This window comes from Carassius auratus, chromosome 6, assembly GCF_003368295.1.
Source record: "Carassius auratus strain Wakin chromosome 6, ASM336829v1, whole genome shotgun sequence".
Classification (NCBI taxonomy): Eukaryota; Metazoa; Chordata; class Actinopteri; order Cypriniformes; family Cyprinidae; genus Carassius; species Carassius auratus.
In genome coordinates this window covers 24,435,107-24,447,363 of record NC_039248.1, presented here as the reverse complement: position 1 = coordinate 24,447,363, position 12,257 = coordinate 24,435,107, and the positions used below count along the sequence as shown (strand labels likewise).

The 12,257-nt window shown below is 33.9% G+C and overlaps 1 protein-coding gene across 2 annotated transcripts in view; it reads right to left on the bottom strand.

Moving 5' to 3' along the window:
- LOC113102921 (zinc finger E-box-binding homeobox 1-like) overlaps nt 1–12,257 on the bottom strand; it is a 32,286-nt gene that overhangs the window by 7,230 nt on the left and 12,799 nt on the right. The window contains exons 1-3 of one of the 2 annotated variants that reach the window (XM_026265888.1): nt 9,201–9,378; nt 5,010–5,216; nt 1,820–2,002 (exon numbers count right to left, since the gene is read on the bottom strand). In XM_026265888.1, the coding sequence (XP_026121673.1) occupies nt 1,820–2,002; nt 5,010–5,216; nt 9,201–9,255 (445 nt within the window). In that variant the 5' untranslated portion in view covers nt 9,256–9,378. Of the gene's footprint in view, nt 1–1,819; nt 2,003–5,009; nt 5,217–9,200; nt 9,379–12,257 lie in introns of those variants that run through there. The other variant, XM_026265886.1, reaches the window with a different exon arrangement.

The window sequence follows — 12,257 nt, the reverse complement described above, 5'->3', positions numbered from 1 at the left end:
AATTTTTCACATTTCCGGGTTTCTCAGTCAGACTGATAACAGTAGTCAGAAGTCACATGTCCATAGACGCCACATTAGAAACACCCTCCCAGTAGCATTAACTAGTTATTAATGCAAGGGTGATATAATACAAAGCATTCAAAACATTTCGCGTTTTTTACATTTTCTAATTCATTTTACAAATTCATAATTTATAGGTTACAGAAGCATTTCTTAAAATTTTCTACTGACATAATTGTTACCCAAAATATTACATTATTTAACAGTTTTTATTTTTATTTTCTAAGAATGTTAAACGTCAAGTTTTCCTGCCGTGATTGTAACATTATTTAAATGTTACAAAATAATTTCTTAGAACATTCAAGTATAAATAACAATAATTTTTTTAGAATGTTGATCTATTATTCAGTGTTACACGAATGTTTATTAAATACTAATACATTTTAAAGAACATTCCATAAACATTACTTTAAGAAGATTTTGTCCCGACATTTATATAACTTTTAATAAATGTTTGTGAAAGTTGAGAGAACGCTGAGGAAATCATGACAGAATTATAATTTTTGGATGAATCATTTCTTTAAAGTGGTCATGAAATGGAGAATCAAAATGTTCTTGATATTTAAAGTAGTGTTAATTTTAGCACCCACTTTTTATTTAATCGTAATCTTAGTCTTACTCAAATGTACATTTTAGCTATCATATTTAGTCAACCTTGTCCTGTTTTTGTTTAGTCAAGTTTTAGTCTACGAAATGTTTTAGTCAATGAAATCTTAGTCACATTTTCGTCATGCTATGTAATGTTTAAACTGACAAAAAATATTTTTGATTATAAAAATTATAATCATAAAGATAGTCATTTGACAAATTTACTTAAAATTAACTTTTATTGCATTTTCACCAGTAAACACAAATAAATAGAATGTTGAGTCATACACGTTTTTTTTAACAACTAATCAAGCATACTGATTTATTATAGAATATTTATTATATGAATTAATATCAAAGACTTATGCACTCTCTATCTATATTATGAAAACTGTTAAAACAAATGAAAAATATTAAAGTGAGTACAGAAGTCCGCAATAATACTTTGTCTCCTTTTTTGATGAAAATTACAAGACATTTTAGAAAAGTTTTGTATTTTTTGAAAACATTTTACTTTCTTCTGTTAACTTAAACAAAATTGAATGTCGATATAGTTATAGTTATTGTTTATTGACCTTATTGTTGTGTCGTCGTTGTCCGGTTTTAGTCATAGGAAAAAATCTAGTCGACAAATGTTTTTTGTAATAGTTTTCATTAACAAAATATACACTAATTTACACATACTGAGAAGTTGTTAGAGAGAAATCCACATGTAATACTCATTTCATATGCAAAGATGTCAGCCAATCATAGCAGTGGGCGTTTACTTTAAAGTCTCACAGAAGACACGCCCCTTCCACTCAATCATTTCTTTTTAAAATGACCATTTATATCTAATATTTGACTGTTTTTAATGAAAAATACATTCACTAATTTACACAAAAGAGTTTTTATAGTAAAAACACAGAAAAGTTTTTTTGAGAGAGAAATCCACATGTAATGCTCATTTGATATGCAAAAATATCATCCAATCATATCAGTGGGCGTTTACACTGAAGTCTCACAGAAGACACGCCCCTTCCAATCAACCATTTTTTCTAAAAATGACCATTTATATCAAAATTTTGACTGTTTTTAATGATTAAAAACATACTCTGATTATATTTGCACCCCAGGACAGATTATAAAACAATAATAAAAAATAAAAAACGTAAAAGCTCTACTAGTTGACCTTCGACCTCGGGTGACTTGTTATCTCCAGGTGACCAGCAGACGGGCGACATGTCGCCATGACCGGATTCTAAATGATACGAGCTGATGGATCCGTTGCATTGTTGAGCGTGAATCGGTCTGAGCAGTTGTGACACAGAGTCATAATGCGACCCACCGTCCATCACACGAGCGTCAGCCTGACCTGAAAGAGAACATGCATCAACATTATCATCACACTGCTGGATTACTTTACAAAAACAGGCTGAAAGATAAACAAACGGTACTGTTTTCATCTTAAAGTTGAGATTCATACAAAAAGCTCAATAAATCATCTCTCCATTGATGTGTGGTTTGTTAAAATAGAACTATATTTCTCTGAGATACAACTATTATAAATCTGGATTCTGAGGGAGCAAAAAAATCTAAATATTGAGAAAATCATCTTTAAAGTTGTTCAGATGAAGTTCTTAGCAATGAATATTACTGATCAAAAATTAATTTTGATATACAGTATTTACGGTATGAGACTTACAAAATATCTTCATGAAACATGATCCTTACTTAATATCCTAATGATTTTTGGGATTGAAGAAATATGTATAATTTTGACTCATAAAATGTATTGTTGTATATTGCTCCAAATATACCAGTGCTGCTGATGACTGCTTCTGTGCTGCAGGGACACATATTTAAAAACAAATTTTTAATTATATTTTTAAATAGTTTATCACTTAAATTGACTGTCTTTAATTAAATTTTGAGGGGAATTTTATGCCATAAAAACTTGCTTTTATTTAGTCCCATGTCAATTCGTGTTTCCTTTAATTTTAACTTTACATAAAACAATATGTTTGCATGTTCATATTAACATTAGATTTATTAAAAAAGTTTAATAATGTTTTCAAATAACAAAAAGTACATGCATGTACATGCATTTAAAAATATAATAATATGTATATAGTAAACAAACAGAAGTTAATTTCTATAGTTTATATATACATTTATATTTTAAAATCTAAAACAAATAATCACAAAAGATGCATAAAAATAAGAGAAGCAAAGAGTCTGGCATTATTTAGTCCAGATTAAAATACAAAAAAGTTTAAAGAAAAGTAAACATCAGTTCTTCAAGTATTTGTCTGGATGTATGTATGTAAATTCTGTCTTACATCACAGTTATTAGTTTCCTTACATCAGCCTGGTGTCATTCGTGTAGATCAAAAATTTTGTTATTGTGATTCTCTCTAATGAAATATGAAGAGAAAATGACTCGATTGCTGCAGAAATCCTCCCTTGAAACCAATAAGCCTAAAATACGAGCAGAAGCGCATGAGGAGGGATGCCAGCGCTGCGCCACGACGCAGGACGAGCTCTCAAATGTTTGCAGATGTTGGCATGGCCTTTCCAGCTCTCTCTTTCTCTCATGTGGCCGTGGAAGAGTCCGCGCTGTAAATACTCTGTTCTGAGCGTTTGATCTCCGGCGAACAAAAGAGAAATGCTCACAGGCTCAGTTTTGATTTCTTCAGAGGACTGTCACCTCGTTTGATGTGAGGAAACATTACGAGGCTTGATGAGCGCAGCACTTTTGACTGAAAGGATCAGACTCATTACATTCGTGATGATAATTACTCTTAAATGTGTCATGTCCTGAAGCTGACGTGAATGTAGGCCGCTCGCTCATCTTCGGCAGTTTCGAAACGTCTTGATCACATCTGATGAGTTTAAGTCGAAATTCTGAATCCTGCATAGTACAGATCTCTTCAAGAGTGAAAACCCCCCGCACTAAAACTGGGTTTTAATGTCACTTAATAATGCAATCCTTGCATACTACTTACTAAATATTGCACACTAGGTATGCATACTGCTATTTTCTAACAAAAATAACATGTGAAACAGTACATGACCTCAATATGAGAATAGCATCCGGTTATCATTATCAAAATACGTTTGTTTTTATTTATGTACTTAGTATGGACCAGTTCTAGCCTAGAGTGAGAAAAACTAATTGGGTTTCAATGTCACTTTAAGTTACTTTATTCAGAACACAATCCTGTGCACACTTTCAAGGGCAAGTAATTTCATTTTAGGTCACGTTCAGAATGAAATCCTACTGTATTACTAACTGAACACTGCACACGAAGTATGCATACTGCTATTTTGTACTGCGAATCAGTACATGACCTCATTATGAGAATAGCATCCTGTCATCATAAATGAAATATGTTTGTTATTATTTTGTATTTTACATTTTTCTGCTTCTCAGTTCTAGGGCTAGAGAACAATGTTGGGGTTTTAATGTTACTTTAGGTTACTTAGTACACAATCCTATTTGAAAAAAAAAACACTAAAACTGGGTTTTGATGTCACTTCATGCAATCCTAGCATACTACTTAACGAAAACAGCACACTACATAGGCATACTGCTAAAAACATGTGAAGCAGTATGCAACAGTATTGTGCTACATTGTTGTCACATGTACTCAGCATGCATCAGTCTTCACTATTAAATACTTTATATTTTACACATTTTTGTACTTATTAGAGATCAGTTAAAGGGTGAGAAGAACACTAAATGTTACACTAAACTAGATTTTAAGTCCCTTTTTTAAATACGTAATCCTAGCATACTACTTACTAAATACTGCACACTAAGTATGCATACTGCTATTTTCAAACCAATGCATGCAGCACTTTCAACATTAGTATGCTACATTGTACACACAACCTTAACATTTTATTTTTCATCTTTGTACGTAGTGTGGACAAGTTCAAGAACGAGAAAAACACTTCATATTGCTCTTTAAAAATAAATAAATCAATGCATTTTATTCATTATTTAAATGTATATTTGAGGTTAAACCCTAGGTTTACCTTTTTTTTTCTCTGATCTTGTATTCTATTATTTTCTAGAAGTTACTGTAGTATGCTACATTGTTGAGTAGCATATAAAATAATGATGGCTGGATGCTTGTTCATGTTGAGGTCATGTGACAACGATGTAGCATACTACAATAAAGTACACTGTGTAGTGTACTTCATACAGCTTCTTTGTTAAAACTGTTTCATTATAGGTTCTTCAGATCTTTTATTCTGGAGTTTAAATGTTCTGGAACTTGAAAGGAATCTTCTGTAAAATCCTGTTTTTGGTTTTAATTGGAGTCTTTATTTTGGAGTTGTTTTTGCGTGGAGAGCCTGTTGGAGCGACTTACAGTGTTCAGGGTCTGCGGCTGGGATTTTCAGCGTCCTGGTTTCGGTGTCGGCCCAGCTCTCCGCACACGGGACAGGACTGCCGGGCTCCGTGCCCTCACTGGGCGTCAGACTGACTTTATCCTGAGCATCTCTGCTGTCCAGAACCTCCATCCCCCAAACACTGCCCTCATCCTCACCCTCAGAGCCCAGACAGCGCTCCGGCTCACCTGAGAGAGCACAGCATCAGCACTGACGTCACAATAAATAACACAAATTAAAAATGCATTGCAAAAATGTCTCAGAAACGTACTGTATCACCCGTGATCTAATGAATGACTACACAGATTGTACTTTCTTTACTCAATATCTAATTTAAAAAAAGTTTTAAGAGTGAATTTTAAAATGTAATAAAAAATGCATCACAAAAAAGTAAATTTTTTATCAACATACATATAATCATTTATTAATTTGGAAATAATATTTGATCATCCTTGCTCAATATCTAATTCTGTCTAATGCAAAATAATAGATTTTTACAATAAATCAAAAAATTTGCAATGCAAAAAAAAAAGAGTACTTATCAATTAATATTTTCATTTATTAATTTGGAAATATTATGTTATTACCTCTAATTCAGTGAAATTTAAATAATAAAAAAATGCATTGCAAAAATAGCTTGGAAATTGATTCTAATTAATTGCATTCACCTATTTATGTCATTATTTATTTTTTATTTTATAAATTTTTTTGTTGTTGCAACAGGGTTTTTAAACAGGGTTTTAATGCCACTCTGTGTCACTTTGTCCTGCTGAATACTGCATACTAAGTGATCCCACCACAACATAAAAAAGACTTGCAGGAATTTAATACAAGCTGACTAACAGTTTTAACCCCAGATGCCAGCCAAAGAGTTAAGATTAAAATCATGTGAAAAAAAAACCCTAAAGAAAACGGAATAGATAAAAAAGACATGACAAGTGTGAAGTTCTCTAAAAGCACAAGTGCACATGTGCAACAGTTTTTAAGCAAGCAAGTGAAAATTGAAATTCATCTCATAAATGCAATGAATGCAAAGGCTTTTTAATCCTCTCTCTCTCTCACACACACACACACACACACACTCACAGATGTGTGTTTAATGTTTCAATTTTTATTTGGCCTAATCGCTTAAATCTTGTAAAAAGTCACAAATGTGCAGCATGAAGTTGATTAAACGGAGAACAGGCTGTGATTCACATCAGCTGGCATTTATACATTTATAAATACACTTGAATGGATTGGCAGCCGCAGACTCACGCCATTATAATTCTCCCAAATGGGAATTGGGGTGTGCAGTATTTCTGGGTGAAGAGCACATGAGAAAACAAAGGCCTGAAAGCTGTTAGGACGGCAGATAGTTTGATTTAGACTTCACTTGGCCTGACGTGACGTGTGTTTTAATACACATTCCCTGTGAAAGCTTTGAATCTTTTTTGTGTTCATCAAGAAACATATGACTGCGCATCTCTGTGGGCGAAGCGGAATCGAGAGCGAATCATGAAACTGGACATTATTTGTCATTCTGACCTGATTACTGGAGAAATCCTGAGCTAGTAATATGACATTTAATCATCAATGTACTTTTGGTTTGAGTCAATGTTTAATTTGATCATTTTTTTTATGATCAGATCATTGCTGCACTGTTCACAACCTCTACACAGGGTTAAAACGCTCATTTATATTAGCAGTATTTATTGTTTTTCATAATGCAACACAAATGCAAAAACAAACATGCTACAGAATCAGTGATTTTATGACGCAGCATTAAAAACAACACACTGATGACATATCGCTGATTTGTGTACTATTCTGGTTTAGTTGCACCACTAAGACCGTTGCTTTTTATTATTAATAGCATTTTAAGTTGCTACTAAAAGAATGCATGCAAATATAAACTACCAAATGAATGCAAATCAAATATTTCTTTGCACTTGCTTAAAAGTATGTAGAGCTGAACTTTTAAGTGCACTCAATTGTAAAAAACAAATAACACTGGCATTTATTAAATATCTTCAGTATCAGATCACTGCTAGAACAGTTAGCACTCTCTAAACACATCTAAAACTCATTTTTATTAGCAGTATTTTTGCAACTAAATAAATGCATCACAGAATCATTGTTTTTGTGATGCAACTGTGTTTCACCAAGGTACGAATGCATGGAATGATACCGATTTGCACTATTTTGGTTTAGTTGCACCGCTAATATTGTTGCTTTTGATCATAATCATCCTTCATGTGTACGTTTATTTGCATGTGTACTAAATGCACAAATGTAAAGACATGATTAATGTATACTAAATAAGTGTTGGCACTCCAATAAAAGCTGATGTTTTAAGTGCAATCGAGTGTAAAAATAAAGAGTGGTATTAAAGTGGTGTGCAGGATGGAGTTGTGGGCGATCTTTCATCTTTAACTAACTCTGAGTTTATTAGCATCTCTAATCAGTTGGTACAGCAGGGCAGGAAGCTACAGTTTCAGTTCGACTGTAATGGAACAAACAATGCAGCGTTGACGCATGCAGGAGTGTGTGTGTGTGTGTGTGTGTGTGTGTAAAGACCCACTGCTGCTCACGTATGAGTAATACACCTCTGCTCAATGTATATGTCAAACACGTGCTGTTCCCACCGGTTCACTGCAGATGCAAACACACACCCACCCACACACACACACGCACACACACACACACACACACACACAATGCATAAAGACCAGGGTCTTTCCAGTTATGACTGTGCAGAACCGGGCGATCAAACTCATCAGCACAGATGAGTGTTAAAGCTTTCATTTCACATGGAGAAACACATTTATATGAGTGCTATCTATCTGTCTATTTATCTATCTACACCACCGAGGTCTGCAAGGTCTGTTTCTCATGAGCTTAAAATGGTTTTATTTTTATCTTCTGGTTAAATTAGTGTACTAGATATGTTTTGTGTGTGTGTGTGTGTGTGTGTGTGTGTGTGTATAATATTGATATCTATCTATCTTTATATATAATATATTTTTTAAATATTGTATTACATTAGTGTATGTCCTTATATTTAGTAGATATTTTTGTGCATTTATTATATATATATATATATAATGTAATTTATTTTGAATTGTATTAGAATTTATGTGTCTGTAACACACACACACACACACACACACACACACACACACACACACACACACACTACTATATATAATTACAAAATGTAATTTACTAACCATAAGGAAGCAAGCTAAGAAAGAGGTTAATTAACTTTTTTTGACAATTATGAAATATGAATGCAACTCCATTGCTAGTGTTTAAAAACATCCCATAATGCATCCCATAATGCACCAGTCCAGAGAAGTTTCCACACATTTTCATCGCAAAATCATCTCTCTTTGAGTAACTTTGGAGTTTTCTTTACTTTACCATTATTTTAAAATGCTAATATGAAAGAACGAGTCCAAACTGTCATGCTTTTGTTTCCCAGCACAGAAACTGTGACACATTTCTTTAAATAAAATATTTAATGTTTTTTTTAAAAACATATTTATTTATTTATCTTAGCCTATAAAACCTTTGTTTGTTTGTTTTCTTCTAATTATTATTTTCCTTTCTCATCTCATCTTATTTTTCCCCCGAAAGGCAAAATTGTCTAAAACATGAATTCCTGCATTTCTAACATCAATGGAGTTAAGAAACGAATATCGGCCGCCAAGCGCATCTTCTGCATCTTCAGCTGGAAAGCCCTGAAGCAGATATTCTAAACTGAGTGTTTTGATCGTCTCAGGAAAGACTCGTGCATGCAAACTTCAAACGATTTTAAAAAGCATGTGGTAAATTGTGGTTACAATGTGAGGTAAAACCATCAAACGGGAATTGGAGATGAACAGCAGTAGGAGTCGCGGTGTTGTGTCACGGTGCAAGGAGGTGTTTCAAAACTTTCGTTCCTTGCAAACACAAAATCATTCTACCCCCATATACCCTGACCTAAAAAATGTATTAAACCTTGAATTATGAGTAAGAAAGACTGCCTACAAATACAAAACCAAGGAAGCATCATGATGTGTCACTTTGACTTACTAGAACACACACTGCTGGTTTAAAAGGTCAAGCTGCAAATACAGTGATGAGCAACAAGAGACAATACTAAAGGTCACAATCTGCGTAAAAAGCTAAACCACACTCAGTCTTACCTTCGGCGAGGTCACGTGTGCTGCGATCCGTGATTAGTATCCTTTGAGCAAACATCCAACAAGTGTCGAAGAAGTTCAACAAGACGGCGAGAATTATCTGACTCTGCTATTTTCACACTCAGACAGTGAGTCAGAGACGCACCACATCACAGCCTCAACACCTCCCACGGCTCTCTACCTCACACTACACACACGTCACCCGCTGGGGTCAACCCTGGACAGAGCCGTGTGAGTCTCAGAAGCCACGCACGCAGGAGGTCAGTCAAGAGCGAACGAGGACGAGAAGCGCTGCACAGGTGCGTCAGATTTAAACTGGTCATGAAACTCTATTTGCATTTGCTTCTTTAATAAAATATATATTTATACTGATTTTAATATTATATTGATTTTTTCATGTTATGTACATGTAGAATATACATTGCATTCACTATATTTACACTGATTATAATAAATTTGATTTTATATATAAATACGAATTTATATAAAAATTTGAATTATTTAATTATATTGATTTAATGATATATTTCGATTATGATGCATTGATATTATATTCATATGCATTTCACACACACACACACACATAATATACATACAGTATATATATATATATATATATATATATATATATATAAAATAATTATAATTATTTAATGATTATTTCCTTTAAACAACTATTTGAAAATCTGGAATCTGAGGGAGCAAAAAAATCTAAATATTGAGAAAATCATCTTTAATGTTGTTCAGATGAAGTTCTTAGCAATGCATATTACTAATCAAACATGAAGTTTTGATATATTTACAGTAGGAGATTCACAAAATATCTTTATAGAACATGATCTTTACTTAATATCCTAATGATTTTTGGCATCAAAGAAAAATGTATAATTTTGACTCATACAATGTATTGTTGTCTATTTCTACAAATATACCTGATGACTGCTTTTGTGCCACACACACACACACACACACACATATCAGTTGTGGTCTGTGCACTTGACACCTAGGCCTTCAGTGGCGTCCTACAGTACATGAATTAATCCCCCTATTAATAACACCATAATGACGCCAAGGCTCCAGAAACCATAAATATTACACACAAATCTCATGCAGCGAGAATTAATGCCATTACTAAAGAAGAAACCCAATGAACGCAGTTGCACACGTAAGAATATACACACAAGCATCAAGAATCATCTAAAGTAAGAGTATAGAGTGAAACTGATGAAAAAAGCATCATGAGGACAGGAAAACAAAGCCAACTGATATATTGTGAGTGAGATATTAACAGGGTTTTCAGAGTGTGTGGGAAGCTCTTTCACAGCGGCTTCATCAAACGTGTGTTTGTGTTCCAGACGTAGTATCGGTTCCAGGTCTGATGCATTATGGGAACCCATCAGAAGAGCGACAAATCACTAAAGACATCTCTGTATCTCAGATGCTCCTCTGAGCAAACGAGTGTCAGAAACCCCCAGAAACATCACGTGTCTAGAGCTTCACAAGACATGATCGGACCAGAAACAACACTTCAGATCTCAACACGACTCAGAGAGAAACATCTGAAGCGAGGTCCATAACTCAGTAAAAGACACTCACATTAATGTAAAGTGTGTTTATGCAGTCGTCTGTGCTTTTTTATAGACAGTGCATGGCTAGATAAAGCCACACAAACAAAGAGAAACACAATGAAATGCCAAAGGTATCCGCTCACTTCTTCGTGTGTTAATGTGATTGGTCAGATCTGTGCTGAAGGATGTTTTCTCTTCTCTAACCGCACACAAAGTGCCTGAATCAGGTGTTTTTAGTGAATGTGTGAAGTCAGTTCTCACTGGTGACCAGTTAACTAGCATCCACTAACTAACCACTAACCACACTGACTGTCTACTAGTGTTTCAGCAGTTAAAACCCAACAAATGTCTCGTTTAAAGTGAGTTTCTGCATCTTTCTTTTAAATAAATGAGATGTTATATTTAGTAGTTAAAACGCAAGTTAGTTCAAACGAATTAAAAGGTTAAACTAGTTTTTTAAAGAATTTAACATTCATGCATTTGTGAAATGCTTTTATCTGAAGTGAGTTGCATTACATTAAAAGCACACATTTGTATGTTATTAGGTCATGTTTGCCTAAGAATCGAACCCGTGACCTTGGTGTTGCGAGCTTTGTGATCTACAGTTTGATCAACAACAAAAAAAAGCCTATTTTGTGATTTTTTTTATGATGTAAGCAGTAAAAACTGATATTTTTAAGCATTTTAAACCCAACAAATGTCTTTTTCTGTAATGTTTTGTTTTATGTTTGTGCACTTTTCTTTACAAACCTATTTTAAAAAACTAAATAGTAGTTAAACTAATGTGTTAGCAATTAAAACCCAGTTTAAACATAAACAAATGCAATTTTTCTGGGATATTTTGTTCTTTTTTTACGATATATATTATACTTTATATCATATCTGATAATATTCGGAATTTTTAAAGGTGACAAAAAGGTTTCAAACACTTTTAGAGCTGATATAATCAATATAGCTCGAAATCTGATTATTTTAAAAGCAACGGTAAACAGAAAAATCACTCACTCATTTTCATGTCTGCTCTTTTTTTTCAGAATAGATGAAGATATTCTAATGCAAACCCCTAGAGTTTCACTGTATGCACAAAAAACATTTTTTAAAATATCTATCGGAACATCTTGAGGATGCGTAAATGAGGACAGCATATTCATTTTCTGGTGATTAAGCGCTTCATTTGTTATGCATGATCAGATCGATTACAGTAAATTACAGTAAAAGCACCTAATTAAGTGAACTAAAGAAGCACCCTAAAGAGACAGGAGTGAAGTACATCAGTTGATCCTGATCAGTGTTCAGCTGTTGTTTTAAGGAGTGCATGGCTGTGTGTGTCGCTCTGAGAATGCAAAACGCTCTCCGTCAGGGTTGGCCCCGCTGAATCACAAGCTTCAGGGTTTACGGTAAACGCCACGGGACGAGCACCTTCAGCTCAGAGACGACCAGCCGAGCGCAGAGAACGTCAGACTGCAAAGGTGTGATTTAGCAAACAACACAA